The sequence below is a fragment of the Emydura macquarii genome, unplaced genomic scaffold, assembly GCF_026122565.2.
Source record: "Emydura macquarii macquarii isolate MOO-44397 ecotype Brisbane River unplaced genomic scaffold, CSIRO-AGI_Emac_v2 contig_383, whole genome shotgun sequence".
Taxonomy (NCBI): domain Eukaryota; kingdom Metazoa; phylum Chordata; order Testudines; family Chelidae; genus Emydura; species Emydura macquarii.
In genome coordinates this window covers 15,042,689-15,065,865 of record NW_027130520.1, presented here as the reverse complement: position 1 = coordinate 15,065,865, position 23,177 = coordinate 15,042,689, and the positions used below count along the sequence as shown (strand labels likewise).

Here is a 23,177-nt window from a genome sequence, read left to right as displayed (position 1 = left end):
CTCCATCATTTCTCTGCAACTCTCCCTGTCCATGTCCATATTCCGGGACAAGGTCAGCCGCCACGGTCTGAGTCTGTCTCTGCGGCTGCAGGAGGCATTCATGAGCTCGCCAAACATTTCGTCTCTTGATTTTTTTTTTCCTCTTTCTAATCTGCGATAGCCTTTCCGCAGCATTTCTAGAGGGTTCGGCCAAGGCCAAGGTGTCTACAAAACAAAAAGAAATGAACAAGGTTGCCATTGTTAGAAAATGAAACAACTGCAACAATGTATAAAATACTCCCCTTGCAGTGCACAAGGCAAACCCAGACCCTCATTCTATTCCTAACATCCCAGAAGGGTCAGCAGGCTGTGCCGTTACAGAGATAGTAAGCCAGGGGCACTTTACTGTGCTATAGAGAGGATTAATTATCTTTAAAAATCTCATTTCAAATGTCCGGTATTAGAGAGGTGTCTGGGCAACATGGTTTAATTTGGATGACTGCTTTGTCACGAGGCAGCCACAGGGGATCTGAGGACAGCGCGGGAGGGTGTTGGGGGTTTAATAGTCTCTTCTGAAGCCAAATCAAAATAATTGAAGTGACTTGGTAGGACACTACAATGGGGAATACAGAGGTACAGGGTATCTGCTGTACAGCTCGGGTATTTTAAACATGCGCCGTTTTCCCCAGGTGACCATGAGTGATATCAGTCTCCTGAGGGTAACACATGAGGAAAGGGAAGCTTTGTTGCACACAGCGGGGTACCAGCCTGGCCCTTATGCCACTATGCTGTATTCCGCCAGGATGCCGGCTCCCTTGATTGCAGCGTGGTGCGGCAAAGTATCCTACCGGGGAGAAAGGAACAAGGCTGCCCTCCCCCGAAACCTTGTGCAAAGGATAACAGATTACCTACATGAAAGTTTTCTTCAGATATCAACTGATGATTCTCGGAGCATATCTCTGTATATAAATAATCTGTTCCAGGAGTAACCCCCCAGTAAAGTCCGTTAAATGCCTGAAATCCCCTTCCTGCCCCACCCCTTTTAAAAGGACAGAACTGCTAAAAAGAAAAAAAAAACTCACCAGATGTGCCTTCCCCGGGATCATTATTGCTGTCCTGTGTGCTGCTGGACAGCTCTGGGGTCAGGAATAGGTCCTGACTGTCTGGGAGAACGAACACCCCGCTCTCCTGCACCCTGCTTTCCTCGTCCACGGAGTCCTCATCATTGTCCATGGACTATGATCTAGCGGAGGTATCGATGCTGCGGGGTGGCACCGTGGTGGGGTCACCACCAAGAATTGCATGCAGTTCCTCATAGAAGCGGCATATTTTTGGTGATGAGTCAGAACAGCTGTTAGCTTCCCTGGCTTTCTGATATGACTGCCGCAGATCCTTGATCTTCACGCGGCACTGCTGTGCATCCCTGTTGTGTCCTTTCTCCAGCATGCCCTGGGATATCTTCCCGTAAATGTCCAAATTCCTTTTGCTGGCTCTGAGCTGAGCCATAACGACTCCTCACCCCACAAACTAATGAGATCTAAGACCTCTGGTCGACTCCATGCTGGAGCGCATTTGTGCCTTGTAGTAGCCATGAGGAGTCCAAAAACAAAGCTCTCTCCATGCTGGCTGAACAGGAAATGAAAATTCAAATTATCCCGGGGCATGAGGGGAGGAGCCATTTCCGGGTAGTGTGAGCATGTAACAGCAGAGCACGACTGTCCAGCGCGGTCACAACGGGGCATTGTGGGATACCTCCCGGAGGCCATTAATGTCAAATTACGCTATGCCCTGTCTACACTGATGCAAAATGAACCCAATAAAATTGATTTAGGTGTTATGCCACTTGTGGAAGTGGTTTCATTACGTCAACTTTTGCCGTGGTTTAAGTCGACGGAACTGCTGTACCAGTGTAGATGCATGCTTTCAGAGATCGACGTAAGTGACGTTACGTCAACCTCCATCGCCAGTGTAGACCAGGCCCATATCTTCTATAAAGCACATCCAACCATATGTTAGCTTCCACAGATAAGTGAACAGAACCTAATGGTCAACTCAATCAAACAATGCTGAAAGATCTGATAAAAACCAGCGGGACACTTTACCTCTGCTCAGTGTAAGAAGAGGATTATCAACCAAAGTTATAAACGCAGACTCCATTCTCTGCCCTGACCTGATCTGAGCCTAGACTGTTAAAAGAAAAAGATGTCAAAATGATGAATCCCAAATATGAACTTGGCAATTTAAATTTATTTTGTTAGATATATTACATTGATCTGCACAGCATCTTACGTGAGTTGAGGGGTGTAAGGTGTTGCAGAAAAGTGTTGATATCGTATAAAGAGGCAACATGGTTTTTGTCTTTGCATCAGTTGATAATACTTGTTTTACCTGCTATGGAAGAAATGATTCTGTCACAGTTCTCTGTGCAGTAATACAGTAGTTATATACCATATATTATTTTGATTATACAATATGATAAAGATTGTCCCTGAGGCAAACCATAGGAACTCTTTAGGGGTACCCATAGATTGCCCTTGTGGCGGCAAGAAACTGGCTCAATAAAATTTTAAATATGAAAAATTTTGTTCTGACAATGCTGAAAAACTTCATTTTCATTTTATAGTTTTCATTCATTTTGAATTTGATATTATATCCACAATATTATTTTACTATCATATGTTTATTATTATCTATATGTAAAGCATAATATTTAATGTTTTAATATAATATTAAAACTGAAATGAAATGAAATGAAATGAAGCAAAATGATACAGTTAAAATGAAATGTTTTGACCCTCCTGAATCAAAAAATTTCAGAATTTTCATTTTGTGGGAAGCTTCCAAATTTCAGCTTTTTGTTACAATTTAGAAAGGGGAAAAATGAAATGTTAAAATTTCCCATACAACAAAAATTCCTGTTCCTGACCAGCGCTAGTTGTTCTATTTAACTTACTAAATAAATTTCTTCCAAAGCATCCCATGCAGCTATTTACTAGTTAAGACTTCATGGCTGTTAAAAATAGAATCACATTCACTCTGCCCAGCACAAAGTCTGAATAGTTTCAATACAGATAGTAGAGAGGTATTTGAATTAGAAGAACAGTGTGTAGTGTCTGAATGTAAGGTGGTAACTTTGGCTGGAATAAAATACTGGTCAATAGAGGAAAACCTGTATGTTTAGGAATAAACAGGATATTAACCTCCTGGTCCCCATGTATACATCTCATTGTAATTAATGGGACTTATAAGTATGAATCAAAGTATAATGTAGTGTCAAGAGTGAAGCATGGTCCAGCAGTTAGGGCACTAACCTGAGACTCTAGAGTCTAGAACTAATTTTCTGCTGTTCCATGAACTTCCTGTGTGACCTTGGGTAAGTCACTTATCCTCTCTGTGCCATATATTTAAAGGTATTTAAGTGGCTATTGATGCAGGTAGGCACCTGGTGGTATTTTCAAAAGTGTTTATATGCCTTAGTTCCAAATGAGACCTAAGTGCTTTGAAAATCCCATTAGCAGTATATCTGTATCTCTATAGGCACCTAAATACTTTTAAAAATCCAGTCCTGTGTGCCTCTCTTCCCCATCTGTAAAATGGGGATAATAGCACATCCCTACTGCAGCAGTTGTGTGGATTAATACATTAAAGATTTGACATGTTAAGATAATACAGTACTGAAAGCTGTACATAGTGCCTTGGATGGATAGTATATCTCTTGTGCTGATAGTATACAGAATATGCCTCTTGATTCCATTTGTTAGAGAAACCCAGAGACTTGTCATAGGTTTACCATTCCTGAGTTACATATCATATACATTCAGGAATAAAAAGACATATTCATTGTCTACATGGGTTACACTTATAGTATCTGAATATGAGCATGTTTAGAAAAAAGGTTTTTTTATTCTCTTTAAACTTCAAAAATAAAAGAACACCAGATCTTCTGCACTGATGGTATTTTATGTCCTCTCAATTAATTATTTTTTCCCATTTGTCTTTTATAACTCAGGTTATCTGGAATGAATATACCTCCTCCAATTATCAGCAACAAAAACTGGCTCAGACTTCATTTTGTAACAGACAGCAACCACCGATACCGAGGATTTAGTGCTCCCTATCAAGGTATATTTAATGAAAATCATTTTTAATTCTGGAATGTTAAAAAGAGGTGGGAGGGGTTGTAAACATAACTATATTTCACATTGAGAGAGAAATGTGCTAATCTAATACAAATGGATAGTTCAAATATGCATAAATGATAATTCCCCTGCTGTGGGAACAACATGATCTTTATTAAATTACAGTATAGGCCAAAGTAAATAGCTGCTGTGAAAACATTTAGCATTTAAGAGGAATCTGGAATTCTCAAAGGTAGTGTTTAGTCGATACTGAAACAACACTTCTATCCTTAAAGTACATCACAGATTGTTCAAAACTATATAATAGTGCATGTTTGTAAAACAGTGTATAAGAATTGCACACTACATGGAAATTTTATCAAGTACAATCCTTTTCTATGTGCACTGTATTTATTATTGAGGGTTTAATTAACCTTGTTGGGATTCTTATCCACTGCTTTTATGAACAAGCATAATTTTGAATAACTAGAGTAAAAGTATCTGAGGCATTAACTTGGGAATCTCACTGTTTGGAACAAGATAATTATAAAGATGAAGTACTAATGAAAATGTAGTTTCTATAATGTTTGGTAATAGTATCTGCTTTTGCACAACCTATTATTGTAAATAATATATTTACCATTTCAACTGGTCTTCAGGGAACAATAAGCCCTGTAATAGATAAATTTTCAATTTATCTATTTAGCGAACTTTCACACTAGATGAGCAAAATGATTTTAGGTGCAGTATCATTTTTACAATTTTTGTGACAATCCTATACACAGTTATGCATGGAGGAAAAGTTACCATGTGCATAAGTGTTTGCAGGATCAAGCCCCTCCTATTTGATTTTTAACTGAACTAGGACAAGGCCATACATGTTCCTGAAATACAGTGTGTTCAGGCAGATAGTTTATTATTGGAAACCTTTTGTAACTTTGTGTGGCTGCCTCAGATACTCAAGAATAGAGAGAGCTGAATCTGACTTACAGTTAGCAAACCAGAATACATGTGCACATTGGACTTCTCCAGGTTATGGATCCCTGGCATGTGTACTCTAACTGAATTTAGGTCAAAGTAATATTCAAAAGAGGAAGAGAAAGTGACAATAAAAATCATTTGACAATTACATTCTTTAGAAAATGCAAGTTTTCTGTAGCTGTATTACAGAAGACAATTTTTGTATAGCATTCTTCATACCAAATATCACCGAAAATCCTTTACTGTAAACTAGCTAGCTCATTGGATTGGTAATAGGATATGATGGAGTCTTTCACAACTTGGTTCCTAGACAGAGTCAGTCCTAGGTTGGTAATGATGAACTATTTGACATTTGTTTTGGTGGCGTATGCAGAATGAGATGAGTTGGTGCTCTCTGTACAGTTTTCAAGTGGACATGTGTCCATATGAAAAAAGTACAATACATCTGACACCCATGTTAGCATTGTTGGTAGAGATGCCAAGAAACGAATGAACAAGGAGAATGAACTTCTCTCTGACTTCTACAGTTGTTCCCACCAGGTTGTGTTTGAGGCACATGGTGAGTGTGCATAGGAATTCTGAACATTCTGTGTTTCTATCATTCCTCTTTATCAACTAAATGAGGCACTTCACTTTCTAGTGCTGAGAGTTCTCAAGCGATAAAGTTCACTTTTAAAGCAAAACAGAAAAACTAAACCTAAAAATTATAAAGTGAGGTTCCCTTAAAAATTCATCAGCTGTTCTCACATAGAGACATCTGAAATGCTGCAGGAGTTCCCCATACTTAAGAGACAGGAAATGCTTTATAAAGGTAGGTGTGGGAAGACAGGCTGTCAGACAGAGGGAGAGAAAACTGACACGTGAAACGGACTAAATAAAATTAAAATGTAAAAGCAATAAGCATGCAAGCATTGTCACAAACAAACCACCATTAATGAGAATGGGGAAAGGCAATAATGTGGAAGGGAAAGGTATAGTTCAGAGACAATGATAGGCTATCAGAAAAGTTTGACCATATAAAACAATCCTTACCATAGAAATCTCATATATTTATTAAAAATAGTTTTTGTGATTGGATTAGATAATGCTCATATTCTAACAACGTATCTGACAGGTAACTGTATTTTAAGGTTTCACCTTTGTGATGGTATGACATTTTAAAATAGATTTTGTAGCAAGTGAAAACATGTAGTTCAAACCACTATCCTGAAGAGCAATGAAATAGAAATATGCATTTTTTGGTGTGGTTTTCCATTCATGTTTTTTCCCCTAATCAACTCTGAAAGCTAGCCATCAATCTGTTCAATATCGTATAACATTGCTGTATTGTTCCTGTAATTGCTAGAGTAACTGCATTGCTAAAACCTCTGCAAAATTCCTAGTTATCACCTTTTTGAAATTATTGCATCCAGAATTGGACACTGTACTTCATCTGAGGCCTCTCAAGTGGCGAGTAACAGGGGACAATTACCTCCCATGTCTTACATACAACACTTCTGTTAACATACCCCAGAATGATATTAGCCTTTTTCACAACTGCATCACATTGTTAACTAATATGTAATTTGTGATCCATTATAAACCCCAAACCCTTTTCAGCAGTACTACTGCCTAGCCAGTTATTCCCTATTTTGTAGTTGTGCATTTGATTTTTCCTTCCTAAGTGAAGTACTTTGTACTTATCTTTATTGAATTTCATCTTGTTGAATCCAGACCAATTCTCTAGTTTGTCAAGGTTGTTTTGAATTCTAATATTGTCCTCCAAAGTGCTTGCAACCCTTTCCAGGTTGGTGTCATCTGCAAATTTTATAAACATGTTTTCCACTTCATTATCCAATTAGTTAATGAAAACATTGAATAGTACTGGGCCCAGGACTGTCCCCTGCTAGAAATGCCCTCCCAGTTTGACAATGAACCATAACTATTCTTTGAACCATCTTTCAAAGAGTTGTGCACTCACCTTATAGTAATTTCATCTAGACTGCATTTCCTTAGTACACTTGTGAGAATGACATATGGGATTGTGTCAAAAGCCTTAATAAAAAAATAAAAATATATCATGTCTACTACTTTCCCCATATCTAATAGGCCAGTAACTCTGTCAAAGAAGAAAATTAGATTGATTTAGCATGATTTTGTTCCTGACAAATCGATGTTGGTTATTCCTTATAACCCTATCATCCTCTAGGTGCTTACAAATGGATTGTTTTAATAATTTATTCCAGTATCTTCCCAAATATTGAAGTTAGACTGACTGGTCTATAATTCCTTGGGTACTTTTTGTTTCTCTTTTAAAAAATAGTTACTATGTTTGCCCTTCTCCAGTCTTCTGGGACCTCACCCATCCTCCAAGAATTCTTGAGGATAATTGATAATAGTTCTGAGATTGCTTCAGCTAGTTCCTTATGTACCTTAGGATGAATTTCATCAGGTCCTGCAGACTCAAATACATCTAATTTACCTAATTTTTTTTAAATTAATCTTTCCCTATTTTGGCTTGCATTTCTTTCCCCATGTTAATATTAATTGTGTTGAGTATCTGATCACCATTAATCATTTTAGTGAAGACTGAAGAGAAATAGGCATTAAACACCTCAGCGTTCTTGATGTCGCCAGTTATTAGCTCTCCTTCCTCGCTTTCCTGAGGACCCACACTTTTCTTCTTTATATTGCTTCTAATGTATTTAAAGAATGTCTTCTTATTTCCTTAATTCCATTTTTAGTCCCTTGCTAGGTGTTAACTCATTTCATGACTTAGCCTGTCTGATTTTTGGCCCTCTGTGCTCACATTGCTCTTTTGTACTCCTCCTTAGTAATTCATCTATGTTTCCATTTTTGTAGCATTCCTTTTTGATTTTCAGGTCACTAAAGATCTCCTGATGGAGCCATATTTACCTCTTACTATTCTTCCTATCTTTCCTTTGCAACAGGATAGTTTAAAGTTGGGCCTTTAATATTATCTCCTTGAGCAACTGCCAGCTCTCCTGAACTCCTTTAATCCCTCAAATTTTCTTCCCATGGGACCTTAGCTACCAGTTTTCTGAGTTTGTTAAAGTCAGCTTTTTTAAAGTCCATCCATTGTCCTTATTCTGCTACTCTCATTCCTTCCTTCCTTTAGAAGCATGAAATCTATCATTTCATGGTCCCTTTCACCCTAATTGCCTTCCACCTTCAGATAAGCAACCAATATTCAACCCCTTTGGTCAGAATCAAGTCTAAAATGACTGTCCCTCTGGTTACTTCATCCAGAAACAAAAAGTTGTCATCAACACATTCAAAGAATTTTTTTCTTTACCATATTACATTTCGAACAGATATCTGGGTAGTTAAAGTCCCTCATTGCTATCAAGTCTTGTGCTGACTCGTTTCTGTTATTTATTCTACACATCTCATCCACCTTGTCCTCCTATGTCAATATTTGAGAGCCACCATTTCCTTTGTCTCTTTCTCTCATCAATCTTTTAATGTTCTAGCAAGATTCTCTATTAGTCCTATATTTATTATAGCATATTGAATTGCTGAAAGCTATTCCTTACCTCCTCCTGTCTCCTCTCCCCCTATATACTGGTGATGATTATTCTTTTACAGTGTTAAAGCTATGCACAAAGCAGTAATCTAATGTTGGCTGAATTCCTAGCCTGATTTGCCTTTAGTTAACATTCTTTGCTAATAGAAACCTAATTTTAAAAATAAAAAGAGGAAATATACCCATTAATTTATCAGAGAGGGATACCGAGCCATATGTAGCCATGTGATTTACATGCATGTAAATATGAAGCAACATGTGGACTGGTTACTCTATTTAGTAGTTGACAGTGACTCATGTGGAATTAAATTGATGTAAAACACAGAGCTTTGGATGTTAATCCTAAATTGCTTGAATCATTTTCTTTTTCACGTTATTTTGTTCTTTGTTTTCCCGTTTCTTTTTGTTCTTTTTTGTCCTCTGGTGCCCCCTAAGTTGGAGCATGAATGAGTACAGCCTTAATATACCACCATACAGAAATTCAAAGTTCCGTCTCAAACCCTAAAACAAAAAATACATGTGGGCTTTATGTGTTTGCTTTTTCTTCATAACTGGCTCAGGGATTTGGCAGTGGGATACAGATACATCTTGGGTCACTATATGGATGTGGCCCAAGGCACAGTGTCTGTACTAAGCAGAGACTGAAAATTGTTACTATCTCATCTGCAATCTTCCTTAAACTAATTGATGATCTTTATCCAGTTTCTGTTTTTTTCTATTGACTACCTCACAGAAACAGCTATCACAGCTGACAGTACTAGAACCCTTGTTGGAGGACTCAGCAAAGATGCCAGGGATTTACTGTGTATGTAGAGTGAACTAACAACTCTTGGGAATCTGACACACTGGGAAGTGTAAAATAGTTGCTGACCATGCTTTAACTTTTCTGGTTCATCAGAAGACTTTAGCTTCCACAATGGTAAATCTGGCATCTTTTTCCAACACTAAGGATTTGCCTACATGTGGACACTCAGAAAAGTTAACACAAATTTAACTAAAGCTGAGATGTTAATGTACTTAAATTAAACCACATTGAACTCATGTGTGGATGCTGTCATTCAGAAGTAGAGTGGCTTTGTGAATGAGAACATCAGCAGAAGAGTTTGATATACTTTAACTTATGCCCATTAACTTCACACCTTAAATTAATATGCCTTAATGATCCTGAATGTTCCCCTTATAGTGAAGCACTAAGGGGAAAAATCCTGACTGGTTCTGCAGTAGCTGGAGGAGGAGGAGGAAGTATTCTCTCCACAGATTGAAAGGCAATAGCAGAACTGTATATCCTACTTCTGTCTCCATGCAGTAACTCTATTCTTCTACTGCATCCCTTTCCATGAAAGTGGGCTTGGTCAGTGGAATTGTATTCTCATGAATCTTCCAGCTCTTCTCCCATCTATGCCCTGACTCAAACCCATCTGTGATCTATGGAAATCAGAGGATGCCTTATCTGAAGCCTTCCTTCTCTCTCACACACACACATTTTCTCTTTCTCTCTCTCTCTTTCACCCACACACCATAACCACATTGGGTTTGCTGTGTCAGGGTCTCCATAGGATGAAGAGAGAGGCAAAATTTGCCACTATATTTTTAAAGAAAAAGTCCTGTCATCCTGTCTCCCCAATGCTACATTATAACATCAGCTCTCTCACTGGGCAAAGGACAATTAAATTGGCTGGAATAACTTCCTGGATACAGAGAGTGTGTTTTTGTGTAAGCATCCTTGAACGACATTACATTATTCAAAAAACCAGTTTAAAAAGTTTAGACAATGACGTGTTGAAGGGATTTAAGTTTCCTTCTTAAGCCTGGTTGTGTCTGGCCTTGACTTTTGCTTATGCAGGTTATGGGGATAAGGACTAAAAGGCCTTTCCTCCCCTTGCACCAAAATCAGGTAAGAGATAGTCCCTGTACAGAGGGGAAAGTAGGCACTGCTTCTGAGGGCCACAAGTTGTTCTAGAGATAGATAGGAAAAGTGTGTTGGTGACAGGGACATGGTCCCACTCTTCCTCCATACTGGTCTATGAATTGGTCAAGAGTAGCAGAGAGAAAAGGCTGCAGTATCATCCAAAGGGTTTGTTAAAAGTTTGTACTCTGCCCGTTAACTGGGAAGCCATGGGACAGATGAGGTACAATCCCTCTACTAATTTCCCCTGAGTGATGTGGCTCAACAGTAGCCACCAATATGGACCTCTGCCTAACTAGCACAATGTGACCCATTATGTTTGAAGTATTCTAATCTGTTGGCAGAGCACAATCTTGCTCAACCACCATGACTTCATTTTTTATTTTATGCAACGTTCTCATTTCAAAACCATGGAGTAACTTTTAGTGACTTTCACTTCAAGTTCGTTCTTTGGTGGACTGCAATAGAGACTCCCTTTCTTGGAATGAAAGGTAATGCTTCTTGATAGATCAGCAAAGTTCACAGAACAAAAGACTCTATCAAAGCTTCCAGGGGAAAAGAAAGATGTAACTGTAACTGTTTTGCAGCATGAATACCAGAAAAGCATTATTTTTTTCTGAGGGGGTAAATTTCTCCCAAGACAAACAGCTATGTCTTGTATTCATGACTTAACGTTTCTTTAAATTTAGCAGATGGTTTTTGATTGGTCATTTGGAAGTGAAGTCTAATGGAATTCTCCTTCCTTCTAACTTTCAATCTGCTGAGTGTTAATGCATCAACCCATCTTTTTATGATTCTCTCCAAAACCTCTCCTTTCTTTTGAACTGGAGTTTATCTAAATGAATCCTCAGAATATTAGGGTTAGCTGTAAAGAAGCACACTTGAGAATCAGGTCTGTAGTGATTTGCCATGTCAGGAATTAAACAGAATCAGTTTTGTTATCTTGGCAGAAAATCCTTACCATTCTTTATTTGTTCAATGTAGAATTATATGGATTTGCCCTACCAGCAGTTCAGTACCATTTACCATGATCCGCTATGACATGAAATGTCTGATTTCTGTTACTCAGTTCCTGCACTAGGTGCAGGGTCAGAAGGGTTGAGACTTTGGGTATGGCTACATGCAATTAAAAACCCACATCTGCCCCATGCCTGCTGTTTTGGGCTAATGGAGCTCGGGCTAAGGGGATACTTAACTGCAGTGTAGATGTTCAGACGTGGTCTGGAGTCCAGGCTTTAGGACCCTGTGAGTTGGGAGAGTCCCATAGTTGGGCTGCAGCCCAAAGCTTGAACATCTACATCACAGTTAAACAGTCCCTTAGCCCAAGCTCCACAAGCTTGAGTCAGCTGGCACAGGCCAGCTGCAGGTGTCTAACTGCAGTGTAGACATGCACTTTAAGCCACCTTTGCACACTTTGTATTCTGGATACATGCAGGCCCCTATAGATCTGGGAAGGAAAGGAAAGCCATAGTGCAGGTCCAATCATGACACTGTCCCCTGCAGTGGGGGAGTAGTGACCTTTTGCCCTTGTGCAGAGAATATTTTCAGTGGGACATTGCTGCCCACCTTAAGGCCCCCTTTATGCTTTCAGAGTGGCATAAAAAGGTTTTGGCCTAACTGAGAATCAGGCCCCAAGTAGTATTTCAGTGCATTAACATTAACTGTTTGGTGTACTGGGCACTTGGCTAGATCTCTGGTGTGCTTGAAAGGTCAGGATAAAGCAGAGCTGAGGTGCACTGTGGCATTCTGCACTGTCCTAGTGGCAAGTTGCTCCAATAGCATAGGAGTTTGGAAACAAGCAGGGGTGGACTGGCCATCTGGCAGTTCTGGCAAATGCCAGAGGGGCCGGTGCATTCAAGGACAGGTGGGCCGCATGGGCGGCCCTTATTAAAGGTGGTGGGGGAAAAGAGCTGCCACCAAAGGTGGGGGGAAGGCTGAGCCTTCTTAAGAGCCGCCACCGCCGAAAGCATGGGCCATGGTGGCCCCGCCTCTTTCCTTGCCTTCTCTGCTGGAAAGGCAGAAGTTTCTATGCTCCATGCAGGTTCTTCTATTTAAAATTTTATCAAAATTGACACATTCATGTGAAAAGTTTGATTTCAACAAAACTGCATTATCTGATGGAAAACTTCCATTGGAAACTTTTTGACCAGCTCTATTCTCAAAAGCCTTCTTTGGGAATTACAGAAGGTCCTGGAAAGTGGAAGCAAGAAACAAGTAGACTTGGTTTTGTGAGAGAAATTTGTAGCAGAAACTAACTTGACTGAGGTGTGCAGCACTGTGACTGAACAGTTTTAACAAGATTCAATTCCTGTCCCATTATCCCTCAACTCCCTTTTTTATGTTGATTCTTTTTCCTACTTTAATAGCTGCTTTTGTAGTGTGAGTGAGATGCTTTAGCGGATTAGCAAAGCAGCCAGGGATGGGGAATGGCAAATTAAAATAATTGAGTGAAGGGGGTTGATTATACTATGCTAGGTATTCAAAACATTTGGCACTTTCCTGGACTGAGATCCAAAATTTCTGGTTCCATTTTGTTTGCCTGGAGATGACATTGACAGCATCCAATTCTCCAATTCTTCATTTCCCTAGTGATAAATATCAGTTTCAGTAGGTCAGTGAGCTAATGTACTACCTTTTTTCCTCTGGAAGCTTGTATTCAAATATTGTCCTAGGTTAGAAGTGAAAATTATTTTAATGGTCTCATTCTAGTCTCCATTTGTGCACATCACAGAACCACCATGCAATTTAATGTTTTCCAGCAAGACAGACACTTTCCGCTTAACAGAATCCCAGGTCCGGAATAGCAATAGTGTTTCAAGTAAAATGGATTGGTAGAACTGTTTTAAGGAAACAGTCTAGGTTAGTCTTGCCAGAATTCAGATTCATATATTTTCACACTCAGGATAGGAAAGACATATATAAAGGCAAAGGTGGTCGAATAGCATTGTATATCAATGATAAGGTAGACTGTAAAGAAATTAAAAGTGATGGAATTGATAAGACAAAGTCTGTCTGGGTAAAAATCACATTGGGGCAGAAAACTACTAGTGTTTCCTCTGTGATAGTGCTTGGGGTGTGCTACAGACCACCAGGATCTGATCTGGACTTGGAAAGAGACCTCTTTAAGGCTTTTAATGAAGTAAATACTACTGGGAACTGTGTGATTATGGGAGACTTTAACTTCCCAGATATAGACTGAAGGACAAGTAATATTAGGGCCCAGATTTTCCTAGATGTGATAGCTGATGGATTCCTTCACCAAACAGTTACTGAAACAACAAGAGGGGATGCTATTTTAGATTTGGTATTGGTGAGTAGTGAGGACTGAAAGAACTAGTTGTAGGGGACAACCTTGGTTCGAGTGAGCATGGCTAATTCAGTTCAAACTAAATGGAAGGATAAACAAAAATAGATCTGTGACTAGGGTCTTTGACTTCAAAAGGGGTAACTTTAAAAAATTAAGGGAATTAGTTGGGGAAGTAGACTGGACTGAAGAACTCATGGATCTAAAGGTGGAAGAGGTTTGGAATTAATTCAAATCAAAGTTGCAGGAACTATTTGAGGCCTGCATGTCAAGGAAGGGGAAAAAATTCATAGGCAAGAGTTGTAGACCAAGATGGATAAGTAAGTATCTCACTAAGTATCTACTAAGAGTGGAAGATGGGAGGGATCAGCAAGGAAAGGTCCCACTTTGATGTCAGAACATGTGGAGATAAAGTGAGAAAGGCCAGAAAGCCAAATAGAGTTGTGCCTTGCAAAGGGAATTAAAACCAATAGCAAAAGGTTATATAGCCATATAAATACGAAGAAAACAAAGAAAGAAGAAGTGGGACCACTAAGCACTGAGAATGGGATGGAGGTTAAGAATAATCTAGGCATGGCCAAATATCTAAACAAATACTTTGCTTCCGTTTTGAATGAGGCTAATGATGAGCTTAGTGAGTGAGATAGTGGTAGGGTGGCTAATGGGAAGGAGGATATAGAGGTAGAAAATTACCACATCTGAGGTAGAAGCCAGACTCGAACAGCTTAATGGGACTAAATCAGGAGGGCAGATAATCTCCATCCAAGAATATTAAAGGAACTAGCACATGAAATTGCAAGCCCATTAGCAAGGATTTTTAATGTATCAGTAAACTGTACCGTATGACTGGAGAATTGCTAACATAGTTCCTATTTTTAAGAAAGGGAAAAAAATGTGATCTGGATAACTACAGGCCTGTTAATTTGACCTCAGTAGTATGCAAGGTCTTGGAAAAAAATTTGAAAGAGAAGTTAGTTAAGGATATCGAGGTTAATGGTAATTAGGATAAAATACAACATGGTTTTACAAAAAGTAGATTGTGCCAGACCCACCTGATCTCCTTTTTTGAGAAGGTAACATATTGTTTAGACAAAGGGAATACAGTGGATCTAATTTACCTAGATTTCAGTAAGGCATTTGATATGGTTCCACATAGGGAATTAATAGTTAAATTGAAAAAAATGGGGATTAATATGAAAATTCACAGGTGGATAAGGAACTGCTTAAAGGAGAGATTACAACAGGTCATACTGAAAAGTGAACTGTCAGGCTGGAGGGAGGTTACTAGTGGAGTTCCTCAGGGACTGGTCTTGGGACCAATTTTATTTAACCTTTTTTACTGACCTTGGCACAAAAAGTGGGAATGTGCTAATAAAGTTCGTGGATGACACAAAGTTGGGAGGTATTGCCAATAGAGAGAAGATTAGGATATCATACAGAAAGATCTGGATGACCTTGTAAACTGGAGTAATAGAAATAGGATGAAGTTTAATAGGTCATGCATTTAGGGACTAATAACAAGAATTTTTGCTATAAACTAGGGACGCATCAGTTGGAAGTGACAGAGGAGGAGAAGGACCTGGGCATATTGGTTGACCACAGGATGACTATGAGCCGCCAATGTGATGTGGCTGTAAAAAAAGCTAATGTGATCCTTGGATGCATCAGATGAGGTATTTCCAGTAGAGATAGGGAGGTGTTAGTACTGTTATACAAGGTGCTGGTGAGACCTCATCTGGAATAATGTGTGCAGTTCTGGTCTCCCATATTTAAGAAAGATGAATTCAAACTGGAACAGGTGAGAGAAGGGCTACTAGGATGATCCGCAGAATGGAAAACCTGCCTTATGAGAGGAAAATCAAGGAGTTGGCTTGTTTAGCCCAACCAAAGGAAGGTTGAGGGTAGATGTGATTGCTCTCTATAAATACATCAGATGGCTAAATACCAGGAAGGGAGAGGTACTTTTTAAGTTCAGCACCAATGTGGGCAGAAGAACTAATGGATATAAACTGGCCATCAGGAAGTTTAGATTTGAAATTAGATGCAGGTTTCTAACCATCAGAGGAGTGAAGTTCTGGAATAGCCTTCCAAGGGGAGCAGTTGGGGCAAAAAACTGAGCTTGATAAATTTATGGAGGGGATGGTATGATGGAACAGTCTAGTTTGGCAATTGACTGATATTTGACTACTAGTGGTAGATATACCAATGGCCTGTGATGGGACAGGTTCTGAGTTATTACAGAGAATTCTTTCTTGGGTGTCTGGCTGTTGAGTCTTGTCCACATTCTCAGCGTTTAGGTGATTGCCATATTTGGGTTCGGGAAGGAATTTTCCCTCTGGGCAAATTGGCAAGACTCTGGGTTTTTTTTGTTTTGCCTTCTTCTGTAGCATGGGACATGGCTCACTTGTTGGTAGATTCTCTGTACCTTAAAGTATTTAAACCATGATTTGAGAACTTTAATAACTCGCTCATAGGTTAGAGGTTTATTACAGAAGTGGGTGGGTAAAGTTCTGTGGCCCGCATTGTGCAGAAGGTCAGACTAGATGAACATATTGTTCCTTTCTGACCTTAGAGTCTATGAGTCTATAAGTCTATGATATTGAATACCAGTTTTCAAGGAATCATGTCTGTCTTGTGTCTTTGACTCCTGTTGTATTTGCTTTCCAATATTGTGAGCCTTTCACCATCTCTCTGGGGGCACTAACATTTGAGAGAACCTGGCACTACCTCATACATTGTAAAAGAGATGTTGACATACTACATTGTCAATGGACCCAGTGGGACATGTCCTGAGCTGATGTAAATCAGTGTAGCTTCATTGATCTCAGTGGAAATATGACAGTTTACACCAGGTGAGGATCAAGTAGCCTGTTTTCACATAAAATGTTATCAGACAGGAGGGATAAATGTTTAATTACAGGTCACAGCCCAAGTTCCAAAAGCATATTTGGACTCTGAATGAGAAAAACTGATCAAAGACCAAGCGGAGAAGACCTTACATTTATCTCCTCTTAACAAGGATCTTCACAAAAGAAAATATTCACAGAGGCATTGAAGCAAAATGCAGCAAAACCAGACTGGCAGACAGAGACTTGTAGGTTTCTTGATACACATAATGTCAGAGTTTGCTCTGATGATCCAAGAACCACAGATTTAACAATATTAATTGATTTTTCTTGATTTCAAGTTTTTTTTTCCCTTAGAGTTATTAAAAAGGTGGAAAGTTTTAGTAAAAATAACAGAATATATTTTTTTCATGCAAATAAATACAACAAACTACAAACAGCAAAATATTGATATAGTAGAGAAGATTATAATATCCCAGATAATGCCCTATATGGCAGAAATCCAACATTAAATGGGAACCACTAAAATTTCCCCTTGTGTTTTCAACAAGGTTGATGGGGCACTCAGACCCCATCACCGGCTGATATTTTGATCTCAGAGGATCCTGCAAAGGCCCTGACTTCCTAGCCACCAATACCTCTTCCTGTCTCAGATTCTGTCACCAGACCACTGCAAGTTTACACTAAGGCTGTATTAACTGTGAAGCAAACTAGTCTTTGATATCAAGTAATTTCTCAGTTTGCCCCTCCCTCATGTTCTAAATAAGGTCCTGGAACAGGGAGATGTAATTCCCTATAGGTGGTACTCCCTCCCTCACCTCCAGAGCAGTGCCCTCCATGCCTGGATCTCTATGGGATAATCCTGAACAATAATACTGTAGACATACCAAGATGTCTAAACTGAAGAAGAGAACATTTCATTATTTTGTTGGTGGTGGTTTTTTCCTTTTCTTTTACTGGAACTGTTTTTTCTCTAAATTAGCATGATCACTAAGACCTAAGGACTCATCAAGTAAACAATTTTAATTTCTTTAGAAATTACTGCCAGTTAGATCACTGCCAGTTTGGCAGAACTAATTGTGACTAGCCTTGCTCTCAAAGTAAATCTCCTTGATCTTTGTTAATATTATGTAATTTAAATATCTAAGGACAAAGATTTTGAGATTAAGACGCAAGTTTAAATTCAGTGTTGCTGTACTCTTCTGTTCATCGTTTCCTGGAGTAGATAATTGTGTGGACAATCCTGCAGAGCATTTCTAAGTCTACTTTTCCACTACCACTACTCTAACAATTAACTTTTACATTCAAGACATCCTTCAATATAAGATATGTTATCCTATCCTAAGATCTGTATTGCATTTTCTCCCTTTAGCATCAGAGACACATTGGGTTTGTATTCTCTCAAATTTCTTTCAATGATTTATTTTCTGTATAATACTTAGGCTCTCATCTATGAATTCATATGCTTCTTACATATATCTGAAGGAGCTATTTATAAATGGGACCCAGTGTACTCGGTAACACAATAGAACCAAATTTCACATCAACAACCTTTTACCTTCCATTACAATGTAAATTTATTTTAATGCTATGAAATATCATTCATGCAATCCCTACAAAAAAAATACAATTGAAAATACTCATCGATGCAAAATTCATTGATTATTTTGACTCTGGTCTGTAAGGCATGATTGACATAAATGAGGCAGTTCACACTTCTTAAAGTCATTGTTTCAGGTTGTGTGAACTTTCCTGCAGACATCATTGCACTGGTTTACACACAGTTCATGTTTTCCAGGTTATCTCTGTGATCATGAGGTCCAAAATATAATTCTTATTAATGAAAGCTTTTATTAATGAAAGCTTTATTAATGAAAGCTGATATTCTAGAGAATCCGCCGCCGAAAGTTTCCCCCCCCGCCGCCGCAAAACCCCGCCGCCGCCAAAAGTCCCCCATCACCCACCCACCCCCGCGAAACCCTGCCGTCAAAAAGGCTCTCTAGAAAAAATACCATACATTGGGATTTGTAAATTGAACCCTTATTTTAGAAAGAGGATATAATTATTTTATCCTCAGTTAGCTGGTGTACATAGATAATGACTCGTCACTGATTTCTTATTAAAAGGCTTTTTTCCATCAATTTTCAGTTCCTCTAGCAAATCAGTTGAATTGATGAACTACAGAATTGATTTGCAAGAGTAGCACTGTCATGGTAAACAGCTCTTGCTGGACTTGAAAAGTGAGTTATTTCTTGAAGAGAAAGAAAGAATGGAAAACACAGGAGCTATACATTATTTGCAGTTACTGCACAAAGGTTTCTAAATGACTGTATCTAAAGAGCAAAGCAATTCGACAATTCGGTATTACACACAGAGGATGCAGCCAAGATTTTTTCCACAACAGCAGGCCAACATTTTCAAAAGTGAATATTGATTGTGTGTGCCTAATATTTTCAGTGCCCAACTGAAAATCAGGTGTCTTTTAAGATGCCTCAGTTAAGCATCCAAAAATTCAGTTATCCTGAATCACTAGTTACTTCTGGAAATCTTGGCCATTACATAATTTTGGACAAATTTCAGTGTGTCTTCTCCCATCACAGCCCAAGATGTTTCTCTGTAAAATACAGAATCCAGCCCAAGAAATTCCCTGTGTTCCACTCCTTTCCTAATATGCTATGGATTAATGTATACTCAGTCAAATGTCTACAAGTTATCTGAAATTATTTGACTAATGGTTCGTTAGAGTTTACTAGCATAGCAGCCCCTGCTGAGCCAGAGCCATTGTGCCTTTGCACAAAAGAGGTCTGCTTTATAGCTTAATAGCCTGTTACCTACTCAATGCTGATGGCATCTATTACATTTGCAGAAATGACCTCTTTTCTTACAATCTTAAATACATTTCACAATAGTTCCTGAATAGCTTCATAATGGCATTGGTCTCCTAGAGAGTTCTCGCCATCTCACTTAGGATTTATCTTTTTATTAAATTTCACCAATTCTTCCACATAACTTAGTAGTGCCTAAAATTTTCCTTGCTAAAAATAATTGATAAATAAGACTGTGTATCATATTGGATCTGAACAGAAATAGCACACATTTGTTTCCTCTTACTAATGGTATCTTTAGTCTCTCAAAAGATGACCCTCACTTATTCATTCTGAAACAAATTCAGCACTAACTAGCTAAGGGCAATATGTTGTCATTCAGTTCTCTAAGAAGTAGACTAGTATTCAACTCTTGCCATATGAAGTGCTTTCCTTTATTAGCATTGTATTCTTATGTGGGCCAGAAAGTGTACTGAGAAATGGAACAATCAATGAAAAGTAAAATTTTATACATATCCTATGCTATGCAAATAATTTGCTCTTAATATATTTGATAATTCTAGATGTGGGAAGATGTGAATAGTATAAGTACATTATTTTCTAAAAAATGTCTATACATTGCTGAATTATTGTTCATTACTTTTGTTGGATTTTTTGGTGGGGGAAAATATTTTAAATAATGGAATTAAATATTGGGGCTTTTTATTCTGTCCTAAGCATCAATCAAATTCAGATATGATATGAATGTAAATTAGCAGAGTACTTTTTCTCTGAAAACCTGTTTAAAGAAAAAGACTTTATGAGAGTTAAGAATATTTGAAGGGGAAAAGATAGGTGATGTAAATTCAAGCAAACAAAATCCCATGGACATCCTTCAGACAATCTTCCTTGTGCTGAGAAAATTAGTTTAGAAAAAATTAATAGGGCCCTGGACATTCCATGGAAGTTTTTGGATTAACATTGTGGGAAATGGTTCATAGAAACCTAGAGACTTACCAACTCCAGGCCTAATATAGTTTATCAGTTAGACTGTAGTAAGAAAGACTAATAGGAAAAATATGCAAATATCTATCAAAATTTTGTATCCCAAAATCAAGAAAAATAAATGCCAATATTAGCCTTCAGGACTAGCCCTAGAGATCAGAACTCTAAAAAAAGATCTATGTTAGTTCATTTCAGCTCCTGAGTTAGGTCTTCAATTCAACATTAGAGGGAAAGAGAAACAAGCAGAGTTTAATTTTGCAAATCTGCAAAGACATGAAAATTGAAACTATAGACACGATCTGACTGGAAATTGTCCTAAAAATTAAGTCATGATATCTTTCTGTTACTTTGTTTGCACTGGGATAGAATTTACAAAGGATTTTTTAGAAAGTATGTCCTGATTTGCGGTTTGTTTGTGAGCCTGTAGTAATCAAAATGTAGGCTATTGTGGCTAGACACATAAATCACATGCTATAAATTTATTTCCTGATTGAATATATGCTATCAGGTTTCTACTGCAAATACTAATAATTACACATTTCCATGAATATTCTGCAATATTATGTTAAAATTGGTTATTTCAGTAAATAGTTCTTCCAATAAACATATGAGCTAGAATGGTCAAGAAAATATTTTGCAGTTCAACTGGCTCTAAACCCAGTTTACTAAACTGTGTAAGAAGCTAAAGAACCCCTAGAAAAATTTGAGTACTCTACCATTAGAACATTGCTTATTTTACAAATCCAGACCATGATCCTGGAATGACAGGTTCATAACTATACTGTGAGTAGTTCTAGTGAAGCAAATGGGTCTACTCGCAATGTATAAAGTTAAACATTTGACAAACCTTTTACTTAGCCACATCACCCTACACCAGGAAGGGGTAGCACACACAAAGTTGAAATTTGCAGTAATAGACATACATTTACTCTTGTAAAACAAAATAGGTATAAACGGATATATAGAATTTTAGGGCATATCTACACCTTTCCCTACATTTGCAATTAGGGGAGTGTGAATAGCAGTATTCATCAGAGTCCTGGATTGTAACTCTCCCATATGATGCTGCAGGTGTAAATGTAAAAGTCCAAAGTTTTAAGTTCGCACTCACAGCGTCCACACAGGGGAGTTACAGTGCAGCACTTTGGTGTGCATTATTATCACATCTCCTTAGCCTGAACTGCAGAACAGAGTATACATGCCCTAAGTGTGATTTGTCACAAACACATTGAAAACTATTAATGGTGTCACCACTGGTTTCTTAAGCCTTCTAAAAACAAAAGCAAGTTATTAATAAATGTGTGGTTCTGGACATACTAATGCTTAGGTAGTGAACAATTTTTTTCAGTAATACCATTTTAATAGCATTGTAGGTATGTGGAAGAAATTGCATGCTTTGTACTGAGGTACTTCCATGTTGTTAATAATAATAATAATATGCAGTAGGAATTGCCATAGTGGAATACACTAATGGTCCACCTATTCCAGCATCCTGTCAATTTCAAAAATATGGTTGCACTTTCTTTGTGAATCGAATTCCATTGGGAGATTTTTTTTCTTTACCCTAGTTGATGGGTTGTGTGTATCCTAAAGCAGAAGACATGATACCTTTTGTAATTTTAGCTTTGCTATTGTAACTTAGTGGACACTATTCTTTTTCATAAAGACGTATCCTTTTGTAAATCCTGCTAAGGCATTTTCCTAAATAATATCCTGCAAGAATGTGTTCTACAAGTTACTTTCTGTTGCACTAAAGCTTTTCCTTTTATTCATTTTACATTTATTGTCCTCTTGTTTTTATTATAGGAAAGAGTAAATCCTTATGATCCTTTGCCCCTTCTCTATGCTGTTCTATATTCCCTTTATAATATTCTCATTTATTTTTCTCCTCCTTAAACTGAACAATCTTAATTTTATTCCTTTAGAATTTAGATCTCCATTCACTGCACTGCCCACCACTTACCACATTTCTGTGATTAGTTTGTCAGTCCTTCCTTGGTTCATCTCAATTTCTATGTTCTATTTAAAATAAAGTAATTAAAATGGGACAATCTAAACTGGTTGCTCTAACTTTCTCCCAGCCTTCCCCATTTTAAGCATAGGGAACCTTTCTCAGGGCAGTAGAGTCTTTTAAACAGCAAGCACAGTAATTGTATTATATTATTTTCTGTATTATTCTGTCCCACCCTAGCATTTTCCCGTGTTTGCTTCTGTATACTGAACAAAACTCTTAGTCTCCCTATATTTTTTTTCCTGAGTGCTTAGTATAATTTCAGAGCTCATCACTGTTTGTTTAATTTAAATTGCAGCTTCTATAGTGCATTTGTCATTGTTCAACTTCATTTGCTATCATATTGCCCAATTACCTAGCTTTTTATTAGGTGCTCTGAACTTTCTCACAATCCTCCCTACTATCTTCTGACTAATGTAAACAATTTGTGTTGTCAGCAAGTTTTACTAATTATCAGTTGCCTTCTAGGTCTTTAATAAATATATTGAACAGCACCAATGTTAGCACTGATCTCATAAGCATGCTCCTATTAACCTCTTTTAGTGATGACACTTGGCCATTTGTTCTGATTTTTTATATTTAACCAGTCTGTAATCCAGGATGTTTTTACCTCTTTATGTCATTCTAAAGTTACAAATGTTCTTTAATAACTACTTGTAAAGGAATTTATCTATAGTCTTTTGAAAGCCTAAATAAA

At 38.0% G+C, this 23,177-nt stretch overlaps 1 protein-coding gene across 3 annotated transcripts in view; it reads left to right on the top strand.

Moving 5' to 3' along the window:
- The window catches only part of CSMD3 (CUB and Sushi multiple domains 3), a 1,042,296-nt gene that overhangs the window by 341,327 nt on the left and 677,792 nt on the right, over window positions 1-23,177 (top strand). For all 3 annotated transcript variants that reach the window (XM_067537409.1, XM_067537408.1, XM_067537407.1), the window contains exon 6: window positions 3,989-4,101. In XM_067537409.1, coding sequence (XP_067393510.1) covers window positions 3,989-4,101 — 113 coding nt within the window. The remainder of the gene's footprint in view (window positions 1-3,988; window positions 4,102-23,177) is intronic.